Here is a 19,147-nt window from a genome sequence, read left to right on the forward strand (position 1 = left end):
AAAGCCTTTTCAAAGCACATCCTTTATGATTTCCTTTAGTGAGAATCTGCAGGTGGCAACCTTGCTCATATTTTTTTGTCTGACACTATCTTTCTTCTACCATCGTTCCTGAAATACACTTGCTAGGTACAGAATTTTTAAATAGTATTTCTCTCAACACATTAGAGATAGTCATTCAACTGGTTTCTGATTTCCATTATTGTTCTTGAGAAGTCAGCTTAAGATTTAGTTGTGAGGAAGATTCACTGTCCACTGCTTACCACTTTAGCCCACTGCATCTTGCACTGTAATCTCTACTACTTCCAACAGTCTGGTGAGACAGGACATTCATACACACGTTTCATGAAGTCGTCTTATTAATTATAGGTAAGCAGTAAGGAACAACAGTAGCCCAGGATTCATGACAAGCAAGTCTCCAAAGGCTGAGGAAAGCTACCTAGGGCAGATTTGGACTCATCTGTGCATACTCCACTTGTACTGTCGCTGAGGGCCCCTGGGTTTCGAAAGCCATACCCTCTAGGAGGTGACATGGTCTGCTGGATTAAAGTGGTGAAGGACACCCTGTTCCAGGAGGGACAGGAACAGAGCATGGGCTGTTCTGGACAATTCTTTATTATCTTAGGATGTTGTATTCCTGGCACATTTTTACAAGAACTACAAGTGAGAAAGTGGAGAACAGCTGGGTCACCAAACCTATCCAGGGACCTTCCTGCACTAGCTGAGGTTCCTTTGTGACTTTTGTTTTGGCTGCTTTTACAAGCTTTTGGCATTCTGCTGCTTCAGTACAGTATGTCTAAGAGTGAGGATTTTATATCTATCCTGCTTAGGATAAATCTGTAGACTAATGTGTTTCATTGATTTGAAAAAGTCTCAGGAATTATAGCTTCAAATATTGGTTCTGCTGCAGTATCTATCTGAAACTATTAGATATACATTAGACCCTTGTGTTTTAACCACCTCTCATATTCTCAAGTTTGCTTTTTATGCTGAATTCTGGATAATTTCTTTTGGTTCTATGTAACAGTCACTAATTCTCATCATTTCAAATCCATCCAGTCTTTTAAACTTGTCCATTAGGGTTTATTTTTTAATTTCAGTTATTCTATTTTCTACTTCTACAAGTTCTACTTGGTTCTTTTTCAAATATGCCAGGTTACTTTTTATAATGCCTTGCTTCTTGCAGATATTTCCAAATAACTTTTAAGTTTAAACACGTGAACATGTTTTATATTATACATGTGTTAATTCCAATATCTGAGTTTTCTGTGTTAAGTCCAATATCTGAGACTCATGTGGAGTCTGCTTGTTTACTGAAACTTGAGGATTCACTTTCCTTGAAATTATTTGTGACCTGAGTGTCCTCAAAAACTTGTTTACATTTATCAGGTACTCATTCTGGGGCCATATATTAAATTTATAGCTTAAGTTTTGTTTTAGCACACAGATGACTTGAATCCAGGATAGCCTGCAATTCTGCACAAGTACTGGAGCAGGTTTTCTTCTGGCTCACTCTAACACTGAGGGTATAGTCCTTAGGGCCCTGTCTTTCTGGAAAAAGTGTTTCTTATGACTCTTATGTGGGTTCTGTGCTTTGTCTTCTGCCCATTGTGTCCCAAAGGACCGTCAAAACCAAAGCAGAAATTCATGTTAGGGTAAAAGAGGCTTTACCAGTTTCTCTTGCCAATATTGGCCTTATAATTAATCTCTTAGGATACTGCCAGCTCCTAGAAGCTTCTCAAAAATACTTTTTCTACTCTACCTAAAAGTTTTCATTTTCAGCAGGAGAACTGCTCAGGTTAGCATTGTCTGCCACATTACTGAAAAGAAAATATAACATTTTATTTAAAATCCCATATATTTCATAGCATCATTTTCTCACTTGTCAGGAAATTTTCCATGTCATTAAAAATTCTTCATAAAACTACATTTAAACTACTTCGTTATATATGTCATCACAACTCACTTAACCTTTTAAGTATTTGGGGGAGTTCTGCTGTTCCCAAATTCACTCAAAATCATTTTAATAACATTATATGAAAAACTTTGTGCACATTCCTGCATATCTTTTCTTTAGTATAGAATCTTAGAAATAAAATTTACAGGTTCAAAAAGTACCATTGTTCTTAAAGTTCTTAATACATATTTCCAATTTATTTTCAATAAGCTGTATCAGAATCCTCCCAACCACCAAGACCAATGGTAAGAAGCCAATTGTGCCATGTATCACTACCATTAAGTACAATCCAAACACCCTCCTCCACTCCAAATGTTAAGCAGGGAAATACGATAGGATTTGCATATCACTAAGGTGACTGGCTGCAAATAACATACTAAAAAACACGCTGGAGACAAGAAAGCCACATATAGATTGCTACAGAAAAAAATTCTAAGTCTGAAGTATCAGACTAATATTCGGAAAAGGGGGAATGAGAGATTTTGAGACAATAAAGCAGTAGAGTGTATCAGTTCTAACTATATAATAAGCCATCCCATAACGTACTGACTTAAAAGAACTGCCATTAATTTGGCTTGTAATTGGCAATTTGGACTGGGATTAGCTGTCATGGCTGAGCTCACTCATATAAATGTGGTTGGCTGAGAGCTGGCTGGTCTACGATGACTCACCTTTGCTCCACATCTGATCCCATCCTCTGGTAGGCCAGCCCTAGTTTGCTCACATGGCGGATGGACAGATGTCCAATAGTGCCAGCAGAAGTATGCAAAGCTCTGAGGGCCTAGAACCTAAGTCTGCATAATATTGCTATCTCATTCTTTTGAGCAAATCAAGTCACAAAGCCTGCAGATTTGAATAACTGGAAAACAGATGAATAGGAGGCACTGCAAAGTTACCTTGCAAAGGGCATGGGTTCGAGGAGTGGTAAAGAACTATGAGCATTTTGTGATCCACCATATAGTGTTGTCAGAATTGCTGAATAATGAGGAAGAGGCCTCTAGGGAAATGGTGAAGTCGAAGCAAAATTACAAAAATCTGAACTGGTACTCTGTGTATATGTTATTATTCACTGAAAAGGGAAGAGAAGTATATTTGATTTTAAACATGAGTTGGAAATGTCCATTTCAAACACAGATCTGAAGTTCAGAAATGAGATTGACAGGCTCCATCAAAAACCACAAGAACTGATAAAATCAGTGAAATTGCAAGATACAAAATCAACATATAAAAATTAGTAACATCTCTACATGCCAAAAGTGAACAATCTGAAAAAATTTTTAAATCATTTTACAATATTTACAAATAAAATTAAATATCTAGAAATTAACCCTTTAACCAAGAAGTAAATGATCTCTACAATGAAAACTATAAAACCATGAAAAAAATTGAAGAGGACACAAACTATGGAGATATTCCATGTTCATGGATCGGAAGCCTCAATATCGTTAAAATGTCCATATTAACAGATTTGATGCAATCCCTAACAATGACATTCTTCACAGAAATAGGAAAAACTCTAAAATTTATGTAGAACCACAAAAGACCCAAAATAGCAAAAATTATCGTGAGCATAAATAAGAAAACTGGAGAAATCACATTACCTGACTTCATATTCTACTACAGAGCTATAGTAACAAAAACAGCATGGTACTGGCATAAAAATAGACATATAGAACAATGGACAGAAAAAAGAGAATCCAGTAATAAATCCACACATCTACTGGCCGGGCAAACTGGCTCATGCCTACAATCCCAGCATTTTGGGAGGCCGAGGCAGGCGGATCACTCGAGGTCAGGAGTTTGAGACCAGCCTGATGAACATGGCGAAACCTCATCTCTACCAAAAATGTAAAAACTAGCCAGGCATGCTAGCACATGCCTGTAGTTCCCAGCTACTCAGGAGGCCGAAGCGCAAGAATTATTTGAACCTGGGAGGGGGAGACTGCAGTGAGCCGAGATCATGCCACTGCATTCCAGCCTGGGTGACAGAGCAAGATTCTGTTAAAAAAACAAAAACAAAAAACAAAAACAAAACAAAACCAAAAAAACCACACATCTACAGTGAACTTCTAGTTGACAAAGATGCCAGGACACATCTACAGTAAACTTACTGTTGACAAAGGTGCCAGGAACATACACTGGAGAAAAGAAAGCCTTTTCAACAAATGATAGTGAGGAAAACTGGATATCCATATGCAGAAGAATGAAACTTGACCCGTTTCTCACCATATACAAAAATAAAATCAAAATGGATTAAAGACTTAAATCCAGCAACTCAAATTATAGAACAACTATAAGAAAACACTGAAGAAAATATCCAGGGCACTGGTCTGGACAGAAATGTGAGTAATACCCCACAAGCACAGGCAACCAAAGCAAAAATGGAAAAATGGGATTATAGTACATTAAAAAGCCTTCTGCACAGCAAAGGAAATAATCAACAAAGTGAAGAGACAACCCAGAGAATGGGAGAAAATATCTGCAAACTACCCATATGACAAGGGAGTCATAATCAGAATATACAGGGAGTTCAAACAGCTCCACAGGAAAAAATCTAATCAGATTTAAAAATGGGCAAAAGATCTGGTACACATTTCTCTAAAGAAGACAGTTAAATGGCAAACAGGCATATAAAAAGGTGCTCAAAATCACTGATCATCAGTGAACTGCAAATCAAAACTACAATGAGATATCATGTCACCCCAGTTAAAACGGGTTTTATCCAAAAGACAGGCAATAACAAATGCTGATGAGAATGTGGAGAAAAGGGAACCCTTGTACAGTTTAGGTGGGAATGTAAATTAGTACAACCACTATGGAGAACAGTTTGGAGGTTCTTCAAAAAACTAAAAATATAGAGCTAATGTATGATCCAGCAATCCCATTGATGGATACAGACCAAAAATAAGAGGAGTCAGTATTGTCATGCGCATCCGTGTGAAGAGACCACCAAGCAGGCTTTGTGTGAGCAATAAAGCTTTTTAATCACCTGGGTGCAGGCAGGCTGAGTCAGAAAAGAGAGTCAGTGAAGGGAGATAAGGGTGGGGCCATTTTATAGGATTTGGGTAGATAAATGAAAATTACTGTCAAAGGGGGCTTGTTCTTTGGTGGGCAGGAGTGGGGGTCACAAGGTGCTCAGTGGGGGAGTTTTTGAGCCAGGAAGAGCCAGGAAAAGGAATTTCACAGGATAATGTCATCACTTAAGGCAAGGACCTGCCATTTTCACTTTTTATGGTGGAATGTTGTCATCAGTTAAGGCAAGGACTGGCCATTTTTACTTCTTTGGTGGTGGAATGTCATCAGTTAAGGCAGGGCAGGGCATTTTCACTTCTTTTGTGATTCTTCAGTTACTTCAGGCCATCTGGGCATATATACGTGCAAGTCACAGGGGATGCAATGGCTTGGCTTGGGCTCAGAGGCCTGAGAAGTATACTACAGAGATAGCTGCACGCTCAAGTTGCAGCACTCTTCACTGTCGGGGAAAATTCACCCCCAATAATTCATGTAGGTTCTTTTCTATGTCCATAAGTGTCACCTCGTCTGAGAAATAAACGGAAAGAGTACAAAAGAGAGAAATTTTAAAGTTGGGTGTCCGGGGAGACATCACATGTCGGCAGGTTCTGTGATGCTCCCTGAGTTGTAAAACCAGCAAGTTTTTATTAGCAATTTTCAAAGGGGAGGGGAGCACACGAATAGGGTGTGGGTCACAGAGACCACATGCTTTAAGGGCAACAAAAGATCATAAGGTCAGGGTGAAACTAGAATCACATGAACTTCCATGTCCAGCTGTGCACACATTGTCATTGATAAACAAGGTTCAAGAGCAGAGAACTGGTCTGACTAGAATTTGCCAGGCTGGAATTTCCTAATCAATAGCAAGCCTGGGGGCGCTGCAGGAGACTAGGGTGTGTTTCATCCCTATTTACATCTGCATAAGGCAGGCACCCCCAGAGCAGCCATTCAGAGACCTCCTCTGGGAATGCATTCTTTTCCCAGGGCTGTTAATTAATATTCCTTACTGGGGAAAGAATTCAGTGATATATTTATCTTACCCATTTTTTGGTAATAAGATAAATATGGCTCTGTTCTGCCCGGCCCACAGACAGACTTTAATCTCCCTTGTTCCCTGAAAATCGCTGTTATCCTGTTCTTAAGGTGCTCAGATTTCATATTGTTCAAATACACATGCTCTACAAACAACTTGTGCAGTTAACACAATCATCACAGGGTCCTGAGGTGACATTCATCTTCAGCTTACGAAGATGATGGGATTAAGAGATTAAAGACAGGCATAGGAAATCATAAGAGTATTGATTGGGGAAGGGATAAATGTCCATGAAATCTTCACAATTTATGTTCTTCAGCTATGGCTTCAGTCAGTCCCTCCATTCGGGATCCCCGACTTCCCGCAGCAAGTCACAATACCAAAGTTATGGAATCAGCCTAAGTGTCCATCAATAGATGAATGGATAAAGAAAATGTGGTATACAATAAAGTACTATTTAGATATAAAAAAGAATGAGATCCTGTCATTTGCAACAACATGGATAGAACTGGAAGTCAGTATGTTAAGTGAAATAAGGAATGAACAATACCTAGTATTTCATAGCACAAGGTGACTATAGTCAGTGACTGTACATTTTAAAGTAACTAAGTATAACTGGATTGTTTGTAACACAAAAGATAAATGTTTGAGGGGATGGATAGCCCATTTTCCATGAGATGATTATTACACCTTGCATGCCTGTATTAAAATTATCTCATGTACCCCATAAATATATACATCTATGTACTCACAAAAATTAAAAATTTTTAAATGAGATTTAGGTTGGTGTTAGTGATTTAGGAGTAGAGCTAATATTTGAAGCAACAGACATGTAATCTCAGAGTCCTGAGGATGAAATCCCCGAGAACATCATATTTTTAAAGTGGGGGTGGGGAGAAAATTTATAATCTAAAGGAGAATTAGGCAGTATAAAAAGCAGAAATGATTTAAAAGCAGAAGACAGTAACACTATCAAATCTTCAACATATCAATCTTACAGTGATTAATATCCCATTGATTTTGGCAAGTGAGTGGTTACCCTGGCTAGAGCAGCAGATGAAGTAAAAGAAAAAGGAGACATGGAAGGTACTACTCAGTGGCTGGCTGAAGCGAAGGATCACAGCAACTAGGCAGTCTGTAATGGAAATAAAAGCACTAGTAGAATGACATTGAAGGTGCCAAGTAGTCAAAGGACTGATAAGTTTATGTATCAGTTTACTGTTAAAGATCACTCCCTATTTCCCAAACTTTTAGTTTACAAACTTGTTGTCCCAGTATTTGCACAGTGCATCTAAGCAAAACAGCAAACAAAACTTAGTTTTGTTTATTAAGTAGTCCAAACAACTTATCTATGCCATAACAATTTAGCACCTGTTGGACACTATGCAACTTACACTGTAATCATATTGACCGACACTACCTACATTTTCTGTTACTCATCTTCTGTGATATTTGCATTTTTATCATGGTAACCACTAAGAGCCCAGCTTCACAAAGATCTGTCATTAAAAAGAATGGCAATATAGCTGTAAAAGTGAAAAACCTTGCATAGTAATGTGTGTGGTGTCCAGCAAATACAAACGTGGCTGTGACTTCCTCAAAGTTAAAATATCCTGCAGCACCCCTGAGTTCTCTGTGATGCCCAGGAAATCTCAGTTTATAATTTGGGAACCATAGCCCTATTCTTGCTTTTATTTTTCTCAATAGTACTTATCACCTTACATATTTTATTTCTCTCCTTTAGAATGTGAGTTCCATGGTGGTAGTAGACTTTTTGTCTTTGATAAGTGCTGTATCCCTAGTCCCTAGAGTGACATCTGGAAAATGCAGGCTTTTAGTAAGTATCTGTGGAATGAATTGTGTGGTGGGAGTAAGAAACTGATTATATTGTTAACAGACAGTGGCAAAAGCACCGGATATTTAAATTCATAATTTCAGATGCAGAACAGTTCTGAACAGAGTGAAGGTTTAAGTGTAGCCATGGCATGAGTGAGTGGTTGAATGAGTGAAAGTGAATAATGCCAGATAACTCTCAGTCTACTCGATAAGTAAACGACATAAATACTAAGTCACCAAAATAATGGCAAGATTTGAGGTAAGTCAAGTGCCAATGAACAGAAGGGAAGTATACCCTAAAAGAAAGCCACAGAGGGAAGAGTTCTTAAGCAAGGGTGGCAGAGTGATGGGTTGAAAGGGACAATAGGATGGGTCTCTTGTAAAGTGGGAGTTGTGGCCCACTTTACAAGACTACAGTGAAGCAGCGTCTTCATAATTATTAGGTTTCTATTAGGCAAGATGAAAAGGATAATGCTGTAAAGAGTTTGCAGATGTATTTGTTCATTATGAAAGAGGGCTCCTGAATGCACAACTAGATTTTAACCTTCTTGAGGGCAGGAGCTTTGTCTTATTCCTGAAGCCTGTTATAACACAGACAGTAGAATAATTGATTATCTTTCTCAATGAGAAAGACCAACAGATCAGACTGACTCAAAAAAAAGCAGCTATATACAAAGAGAGAACACATGAGACACCAAACCAGATAAAACAAGTATCAGTTTCTAAAGAGATGACATAAATTGCAAGTGCATCTAAAAAAATGACCATTTCAGAATCTTGCAGTAAGCCTCCATAACAGTCTTAGTCTCCTTAGGCTGCTATAACAAATTACCATAAACTGGGTGGCTTATAGATAGAAATCTGTTTCTCATGTTTTGGAGACCGCAAAGTACGAGATCAGGGCACCAGCAGATTCAGTGTCTGATGAGGGGCCATGTTTGCTTTAACATCTTCTCACTGTATCCTCATATGGTAGAAGGGGCAAGAGATCTCTCTGGGGCTTTGTTTTATAGGCCAACAATCCCATTCATAAGGACTCTACCACCTAATAGTATCACACTGGGAATCAGGTTTCAGTAACTAAAGATATAAGTCATTTGGCATATTTTTTAAAATACACATTTCATGTTGTAAATGGGGTTACCATTTTTTAAATGTAAGATCTTAGGGAAGTTTCTTATAGTTAAGTTGATTTGTAATGTCCTCAACTATTAGCTGATAAATCACAGTCTCAAGGTAGCTACACATTATTTCAGGGGTTGTTATTAACAAACAAACACTGGAGGAAATGTATTAGACTTTGTATAGTCTATTATACAAATGATAGTAAAACAGTGAATTTTAAAGCTTCTCCCTAACCTTTCACTGTGAATGAACAGTGATGCAGGGAGAAGAGACATTCAGAAGAAAAATCATGTATGTATTATTAAAGTAGAAGTGATGAGAAATGTTCAAAATGATAATGTATTTAAAAAAATAACCTTGTTGGAATTCTGTATCTATCATTATCACAACATACTTACTTGATGAAGCTAAAGAAAAGACAGAAGGCTAATATGGTTGGATGAGAATAGCATTTTAAAATGTTTTCAGCAAAATTCTAGAAATTTGTCCATTTTAGATCCATTATTTCCCGTTTAGTTCCAAAATCGAATTTCATACAGCAAGGGCTATTATTCCAATAATTTTTTCAATTGTCACTAGTGATCTTGATTCATCTATTGTTGCATTCATAATATCCAAAATAAGAGAATATTTCATTAATAACAGGCATTTTCAAAGCTTAAATAATACATTTCAAAAACCAATGACAGTTAAAGTAAGGGTTCTCAATTTTTGCATATCTTGTTAAGTTTTGTCGTATGAACTAAAATTTTGGTTTTGTAGACTCAGAAATACTAAATTGCCTATTGGGTTTTGTGGCTTCTTGCATCAGCTCCTGCAACTGTCCAATCTGTTCATCACGAAAGTCATTAAGTTTTTCTTCTGGGAGGAAGGTGCCAAAACATGCTTTTCCAGTTGAATTTTGTCTGTTTTCGTTAGCTTGTTGCGATAACACTGTTGCATACACCTAAAAAGATAAGGAATGAATGTTATAGATGTAAAGTTTAAATAATATTTAACATTAGAGGACCTGAAGTCTAATTCTTAGTCACCTATTTTTCCTCATCACTAAATGTAGAAGCATTTGGTTAGGAAAATATAAATATAGTTGTGAAGATACAATTCATTGATAATTTCATATATTTCTATTTTTAGCACTTTAAACGTTTTAATCAACTTTTAGCAAAATGTTTAACCTGGACATAAGTAAAGAGTGGTGAGTCCACGGATGGGCTTCAGGAGCATGCATAAACCACCTCAAACCATATGCAAAATTGTATTTACACAAGTATGGACATCATTTCTGGGGCCATAGCTTTCAATAGATTCTCAAACAGGAACCATGGGTCTTTTTCCCCCCAACTTTTATTTTAAACCTGCACATGTACCCCCTAGATACAAGGGGTACATGTGCAGGTTTCTTACATGGGAATAATTGCGTGATGCTGAAGTTTTGGGCACAGATCCTGTCACCCAGAGAGTAAGCCCAGTACCCAACAGGTAGTTTTTCAACCCATACCTCCCTCCAGTAGTCCATGCTGTCAGTTGTTCCCTATTTACATCCATGTGTGCTCAATGTTTAGCTCCCACTTAAAATTTTATTTTTCTGTTCCTGTGTCAATTTGCTTAGGATTATGGCATCTATGCTGCTGCAAAGGACATGCTTTCATCCTATTTATGTCAGCACAGTATTCTACTGTGACATGTAATACATCTTCAAGTGAGTCTAAATTCATTCCTATGTCTTCAATTACCACTTTAATTCAAAACATACTAGAGAGAAACTTCTTAAACCTTTAAGCCTTCAATATTTAACAACCATCTGTGTCAAGAAAAACTAAGTACATTCAGCCTAATATTCCAACTATCCCCATCTGCACAAGTGCCACTGTTTTGAAACAGACTCACTCTAAAATTAATCTTTTAATTAGACAAAGTACCAGTGTATTTTAGTTCATGAAGTTAAAGTGAATGAACTGGCTAACTCTGGATAATGCTGCTACCTAATCTGGCTTGAGGTATCTAAATTGCTTGTAATTGCTGGAACGGCAGCATAGACAGAGCAACTTTAATTCCAAACATTCCAAACCTATGGAGAAAATATTTTTCCATGATTTACAGAAATCCACTTATTAAGACAAAAACACCTCAAGTTTTATCAATTCCACTTCTATATGCTTCAGAGCAAGCAGGATTTTTCAACCTTGGCACTATTTTGTGTGTGTTGGGGGGTAGGGGTAGGGATGGGTCGGTGGGAGTCTGCATAGTAGGATGTTTAGTAGCATCTCTTGTCTCTGACCACCAGATGGCAGTAACGCCCCCTCCCAGTCTTGATAATCTAAAATGTCTCCAAACACGTGAACAAGTATCATGCACAAGAACGTTCATTGTTAAAAGCAAAACAAAATAAAAAAATGGAAACAATTGTACTTCAATAGGAGAAAAGTCAAATACACTGAAATTTACTCAGATGATTAATAAAGTCACAACAAATAAGCTATAAGTCTATGTATCAACATGGATGAATCTCCAAAAAATAAAATCTAAAAAGCAGGCTTTAAGAAAGTATTCATTTGCAAAAATGGAAAAGTTGATAAAGTAAGGAACTCTAAATAGCAAAAACAATCTTGAACAAGAACAAAATTAGAGGACTCACAACTCCCAATTTCAAAACTTAACTAGAAAGTTACATTAAACAAAACAGTGTGGTACTGGCATTAGAACAGACATGTAACACCAATAGAATGGAGAGTCCAGAATTAAATCCTTACATGTTTTTGACAAAGATGGTAAATCCATTCAATGGAGGAAAGAATAGTCTGGTCAACAACTGGTGCTGGGAAAACTAAATTTCCACATGCAAAAGAGTGAAGTTGGACCCCCATCTTCTACCATACACAAAAATAAACGCAAGAGTTAAAATCATGAGAATCCTAGAAGAAGACATATAGGTAAATCTTTATGACCTTTGACTTGGCAATAGGTTCTTAGATATGACACCAAAAAGCCCAAGCAACAACAACAATAGATAAATTGGATAGTATCAAAATTAAATACTTTGGTGCATCAAAGGACACTTGAGTGAAAAGACAAACTACAGAATGAGAAAAAAATTGCAAATCATATCTGAAAAGGGTTTATTATCTAGAATATATAAAGAACCACAACTAAAAGACAAATAGCCCAATGTAAAAATGGGTAAAGTGTATGAATAGACATTTCTCCAAAAAAGATATAGATGGCCAAGTACATGAAAAGATGCTCAAAATCATTCGTCATTAGAAAAGTGTAAATCAAAACCACAATGAGATGCCACTTCACACCAAGATGTCTACTATAATTTTTTAAACCCCAGAAAAATAACAGTTGTTGGCAAGGCTATGAATAAACTGGAATCCTCATACATTGATAATGAGAATATAAAATGGCATAGCCACTGCAGAAAAGATTGGCAGTTCCTCAGAAAGTTAAACACAGAATTACCGTATGATCCAGCAAATGCACTCATAGGTATATACCAAAATAACTGAGAGCAGGAACTCAAACACATACTTGTATACCCATGTTCACAGCAGCAATATTCACAAATAGATGACATTCAGAAAATAACCTAGATGTCCACCAGCAAGTAGATAAACAAAATGTGGTATAGATATAGAGTATTTATCACTCTTAGAATGAAGTTCTGATCCATACAACATGGGTAAACCTTGAAAACATTATGCTAAGAAGCCAAACATAAAAAGACATTGTATGATTCCACTTACATGAAATATCTAGAATAGGCAAATTCATAAAAGAATGGAGAATACTAAGGGCTGGGAGGAGGTAGGAGAGGGTGTTATTTAATGGCCACCAAGTTTCCGTTTGGGTGAGGAAAAATCTAGAATAATGTCTCTACAATGTATCATTTACAGTGTCCAGGAAAAAAATTCAAAATTATTACAAACAGTCAAGACAAAGGGCAATCAATGCAGACCAGTGCCTGAGATTATTCAGACATTAGAATTAGCAGAAACAGATTTTAAAGCAGGTACTATAAATGTACGTAAAAGACAATATGGTAATCATAAATGGGCAGATAAATCTCAGCAGAGAATGAGGAATTGTAAGAACCAAATAAATTCGAGAACTCAAAAATGCAATAACTGGAATTTTTTAAGTGTCACTTAATAGTAGACTGGAGATGAAGGGAAGATTCATGAACTTAAAAATACAGCAACAGAAATTATTCAGTTTTAAACAATGCCAAAAGATTTATCATAAGTTTAAGTGGAATCCAAGAAAAGAGGTAACTACCTTAGAAGAAAAATAAATTTTAATGGATATCTTTTTTTTTTTTTTGAGATGGAGTCTTGCTCTGTTACCCAGGTTGGAGCGCAGAGGTGCGATCTCCGCTCACTGCAAGCTCCGCCTCCTGGCCTCAGCCTCCCAAGTAGCTGGGACTACAGGCGCCCGCCATCATGCCCGGCTAATTTTTTTTGTATTTTTAGTAGAGACGGGGTTTCACCGTGTTAGCTAGGATGGTCTCGATCTCCTGACCTCATGATCCACCTGCCTCGGCCTCCCAAAGTGCTGGGATTACAGGCATGAGCCACTGTGCCCAGCCAGGTATCTTATTTTTATAAATTTTTATGAATTTTTATGAATTTTAATGAGTATTTTAAGGAAACATAAATTCAAGAAGCTTAGCAAGTTCCAAGGAGAATACAAAATACTATACCTAAGCATATGATAGTTAAATTGTTGAAAAATAAAGCAAAAATTTTTTTAAAAGTTAAAAAAATACATATATCATTTACAAATATACGCAAATGTACAAAACATAAAAACAAGCATGGAAACAACCAACATCAGGATCCTGATTACCTCTGAGGAGTAAAAAGGGGGAATGCAATTTTAGCTGTACTTTTAATATTATTTACTTTCAAAAAGTGATCTAAATATTTCAAAATATTAATATTTGTTAAATCTGAGTGGTGAATACATAACTTTCCCATTTTTGAAAATTTTTATAACTGTATATAATTTCAGAGAACATTTCACTTAGGGTATAATTTATAATAATTATGGGAATAATGTTTCTTATGGAAAGTAGAAATACATTTCATGTTTGAGAAATGATCAATGAATGAACATCTTGGGTTCTAGAAAGACTGTCACGAAAAGGAAACAGAAAAAAATCCCAACCGTCCCCCTGTATACCACCCATTTACCTGCTAGTCTTTGACTCCATGTACTTGCAACAGTATTCCTTTCCTGGCAAGACAGAAGAATGGCCAAAATAAAAATAACTTCAGGACCACAATTTGGAGGTGGTCCAGACATAGGTAAGAAGCAGCAATAAAATGTGAATTTATGACTAGGTCACCCTGCCAAGCATATCTACCTAGAGGGAAGAGACTCAGAACAGAAAAATACTACACTACACATTAACAGCATCCTTTGGTTTCAAACTGTTAACATGCTGGCTTCTAGGAATAAAGCTATCCTGAAAGTTAGAAGATTCCTATGATTGCTCTCTTGAACCAAAGAGAATGTGCAGTGCTTCCTCAGGATAAGTTAAGAAGCTGCTTTAAGTAGCACAAAGCCATCGAAGAGAAACACTTTGAGTATGGTGAGAGCAGGTGCAGTGGGCTGAATGGTGTCCCCAAAAGATGTCAAGTCCTAATCTTTGGAACTGTGTTACCTTATATGTATATTACAGGTTTTGCAAGTCTGATTAAGGATTCTGAGATGAGATTATACTGATGGTCCCGAAAAGTATTCTTAGAGGGGATGATAAATTAGGCATACAGAGGAGAACTTGATATGAAGAAAAAATCAGTTTGGAGTGATATGGCCATAATTCAAGGGAATCCTGGATCCACCAGAAGCTAAAAGATGTGGATTTCTTCCCTAGAGCCTCTCACTCTTTAATTAGGCCTCTCCAGAATATGCTACCATTGTTTTAAGTCAGGCTGTGGTAGTTCATTGGAGCAGACACAGGAAATTAATACAGCAGTGAACTACAGAAACAGTCTTAAAGTCTCCTAGTAGAAAAAAACTAACCTTCATGCTAAACTGTTTCCCACTAGTTTTTGAAAAGGCAGAGAAGCTATAGTACCAGTTTGTTAGGGATAGAACAATCAAATATTTTGAGGCTCAGCTGTGCCTTCACTGTACTCTAATTCTCTATCTGTATATTAAACTTGTTTACAGTCTGAATCAAATTGATACTATTAAATTACTAGTATGGTCGAGCACACTGGCTCACACCTGTAATCCCAGAGCTTTGGGAGGCCGAGGCAAGAGGACTGCTTAGTTTTTAGTAAACCAAACATCACACATTCTCACTTCTAAGTGGGAGCTAAATGATGAGAACTCATGAACACAAAGAAGGGAACAACAGACACCTACATAAGGGTGGGAGAAGGAACAGAAGAGATAACTATTGGATACTGGGCTTAATGACTGGGTGATGAACCAATCTGTACAACAAACCCCCGTGACACAAGTTTACCTATGCAACAAACCTTCACATGTACCTAAAATTAAAATATAAAAAACTTGTCAGTTTAATAACATTAAGAAACCAAATTATAATTAAATTTTAAAAATCATTTATCTATTCTACAGATGTTTTTAAAGAATAGAAATGAACTATATTAGATTGCTTCTTAACAGCATTTAGAATCAAACTAAATAAACCATTTCAAGTAACCATTTCTGAGTAACAGGACTATGAAGGCAGAAAAGCTACTGGACCCATTCATCCCTTAAAAAACATAAATAACATAAAAAGAGAAACAACCAGATATTATGTGCCTCCTGATAGAAGTACATATTACCAAAAAAAAAAAAAAAAAAAAAAAAAAACCAAAAAACCAAAAACCAAAAAACAAAACATACACCTAATAAGCCTCTACATCTATTATCAATTTACAGGAAACACAAGAGACCTAAGTGTTAAACATCACCACGGGAATGCAATCAGCATGATTCAGACTATGAAAAACTACATAACAACCCCAGTCTCAGAAGTAATAAAGGAAAAATAGCAACTTTACAGTGATGAAAGCTGAAAGATACCACCTCAATGAAATGATCAAGGTAAACATCACCAGTAATAAGTCACACTGCCCTCATGTACCTCCTGATAATTAGGCACTGAGAGGATGTATCACCTCGGTGGTATTCTTCCCAATAATGCACAACCTCAATCTAATCATAAGAAAACATCAGATAAACCTCAATTAAGGGACACTCTATAGAATAACTGATCAGTACCCTTCAAAAGTTTTAAGGCCATCAATGACAAGGAAAAAGGAAGGAACTATTACAGATTAGAGGAAACTAAGGAGCTCTGATGACTAAATGTGATGCAGGATCTTGCATCAGGCCCTGGAACAAAAAGAAAAAATTTCTATAAAAGCTGATGAAACTGAATATACTCTGTAGTTTAGTTAATAATATTGCATCCATGTTAGCTTCTTAGTTTTTATAATAGTACTATGGTTACGCAGGCTATTAACAGGGGAAGTAGCTGCAGAAAGGTATAGGGAACCTGTACTATCTTTGCAACTCTCTTCAGTAAGTCTAAAATTAACTCAGCTAAAAAAAAAAAAAAAAAAAAAAAGAATTTTAGATTTAACAGGTGTATCAACTAATTATAATACATTTATTTATTTCTTATTTGAACAAAAATGCTCACAGTGGCTCATGACTGTAATCCCAGCATTTTGGGAGGCTGAGCTGGGTGGATCACTTGAAGTCAGGAGTTCGAGATCAGCCTGGCCAACATGGTGAAACCCTGTCTCTACTAAAAATACAAAACTTAGCCGGTGTGGTGGCATGTGCCTGTAATCCCAGCTACTCAGAGGGCTGAGGCAGGAGAATTGCTTGAAACCAGGAGTTGGCCGGGCGCGGCGGCTCAAGCCTGTAATCCCAGCACTTTGGGAGGCTGAGACAGGCGGATCACGAGGTCAGGAGATGGAGACCATCCTGGCTAACATGGTGAAACCCCGTCTCTACCAAAAAAATACAAAAAACTAGCCGTGCGAGGTGGCGGGCGCCTGTAGTCCCAGCTACACGGGAGGCTGAGGCAGGAGAATGGCGTAAACCTGGGAGGTGGAGCTTGCAGTGAGCTGAGATCCGGCCACTGCACTCCAGCCCGGGCGACAGAGCAAGACTCCGTCTCAAAAAAAAATAAAATAAATAAATAAATAAATAAAAAAAAGAAACCAGGAGTTAGAGGTTGCAGTGAGCCGAGATTGTGCCACTGCACTCCAGCCTGGCAAAAGAGCAAGACCCCATCTAAAAAAAAAAAAATGCTGCTAACAAAAAGAATCAGGAAACTTTAAAAACTGACTGGATGTTTGGTATTAAGAATTATTTCGGCCAGGCACGGTGGCTCACACCTGTAATCCCAGCACTTTGGGAGGCTCAGGCAGGCGGATCACGAGGTCAGGAGGAGATCGAGATCATCCTGGCTAACATGGTGAAACCCCGTCTCTACTAAAAACACAAAAAATTAGCCCGGTGTGGTGGCAGGCGCCTGTAGTCCTCCCAGCTACTTGGGAGGCTGAGGCAGGAGAATGGCGTGAACCCAGGACACGGAGCTTGCAGCAAGGTGACAGAGCAAGACTCCATCTCAAAAAAAAAAAAAAAAAAAAAAAAATTATTTCTAATTTTGGAGGTGACATAATGGTATGGTCATGACTTTAAAGAGTCTACATTAAAATACTGAAGACAAATTTTATGTTTGTGATTTTAAAATAATCTGGGAGAAAGAGAAGTAAGTGGAGGTACAGATGAAACCTGATTGGCCATGAGTTGATAACTGTTGAAGTCAAGTGACAGGTACAAAGTGGTTCATTATATTTTCTCCACATTTGTATATGGTTGAGATTTCTCTAATTAAAAAAATGCATATATACACATGCATACACACATTCATATATAACTTAAAATTAAAAACATTCAACTAAAACTATTTCAGTAATTTCTTACTTTCAACTATGGGTTTGATATTTCTTTCCAACAAAGCTTCCCAGGTACTGGTGCAGTCCACAGCCTGTTAGGAAGCAGGCAAGCATGATCACCTGAGCTCTGCCTCGTGTCAGGTCAGCAGTGGCATTAGATTCTTACAGAAGCATGAACCCTACTGTGAACTACTTATGCAAAGGACCTAGGTTATGTGTACTTCATGAGAATATAATGCTTGATGATCTGAGGTGGAGCCATTTCATTCCAAAACCATCCCCCACAACCTGTAGAAAAATTGTCTTCCATAAAACTAATCCCCAAAAGGGGACCACTTAAAGTTCTTGGATAAAGCCTTGATTTACCAGTAGTTTTTCTTCTGTTTCTAAAAATATTTCTTAAACATCTTATTATAATAATTTTTTACAATATACATTTTTAAAATCCAAGACATAGCAAAATCATTTTAAAATAGATTCACAGTAATTTCCTCACCAAAACAATGGGATTTCAGAACTGTCACTTTAGCACATAGCTGGTGAACCTTTATTTAATAATTCACTTTGTGTACCATTAATATTTTTATTTATAATGTAAATAATTTAATTTCCCCACAGGCTAGAACCAAAGTGGCATGAAATTCCTTATATAACTGACATACAAAAATTGAGACTGACTGGTTCAACAAACAAATCTGGGCCACAGTTTAAGATTCCAACAACGAACAGTGTTGGAAGAGAATGGGATTTGAATATGGAATGGTGATAGAGTCACAGAAAGACAAGAACCAAGAAAACAATGGATTTCGGAGAGTTGAGGACTCTGAGTAACAGGACTATGAAGGCAGAAAAGCTACTGGACCCATTCATCCCTGAAAAAATACATGCATATAGAAAGAGGTATAAGGATTGCTCACATTAACGATACAGTTCATCTAGACTACAAAAAAGCATGCGATAGTTAAAAAGAACAAGGTCAAACATGTACTGACATGAAAAGCTTCCCACATAATCAACTTGCAAAATATGTATAGATGCTATTTGTATATGCTTCAAAACATGTACAAATTTAAACAGAGGCTGAAAGGATGACCAGAAACTTCTGAATAGTTTTTCAAATTTTGTTCTGAACACCTCAACTCTGTACTGTTTTGATATTTTATAATAAATATTATTTAACTAAATGAAAGGGAAAGAAATTAAAGAATACCTATAGGAAAAATTGGGGGATAAGGAAATTACAGC

General features: G+C 37.0%; 1 protein-coding gene across 1 annotated transcript in view; it reads right to left on the bottom strand.

The window, feature by feature from the left end:
- Positions 1 to 9,392: 9,392 nt before the first annotated feature.
- SDHAF3 (succinate dehydrogenase complex assembly factor 3) overlaps positions 9,393 to 19,147 on the bottom strand; it is a 66,275-nt gene continuing 56,520 nt past the window's right edge. The window contains exon 2 of the mRNA XM_001089986.5: positions 9,393 to 9,906. Within this exon, the coding sequence (XP_001089986.2) occupies positions 9,703 to 9,906 (204 nt within the window). The 3' untranslated portion in view covers positions 9,393 to 9,702. The remainder of the gene's footprint in view (positions 9,907 to 19,147) is intronic.

This window comes from Macaca mulatta, chromosome 3 (genome assembly GCF_049350105.2).
Source record: "Macaca mulatta isolate MMU2019108-1 chromosome 3, T2T-MMU8v2.0, whole genome shotgun sequence".
Taxonomy (NCBI): Eukaryota; Metazoa; Chordata; class Mammalia; order Primates; family Cercopithecidae; genus Macaca; species Macaca mulatta.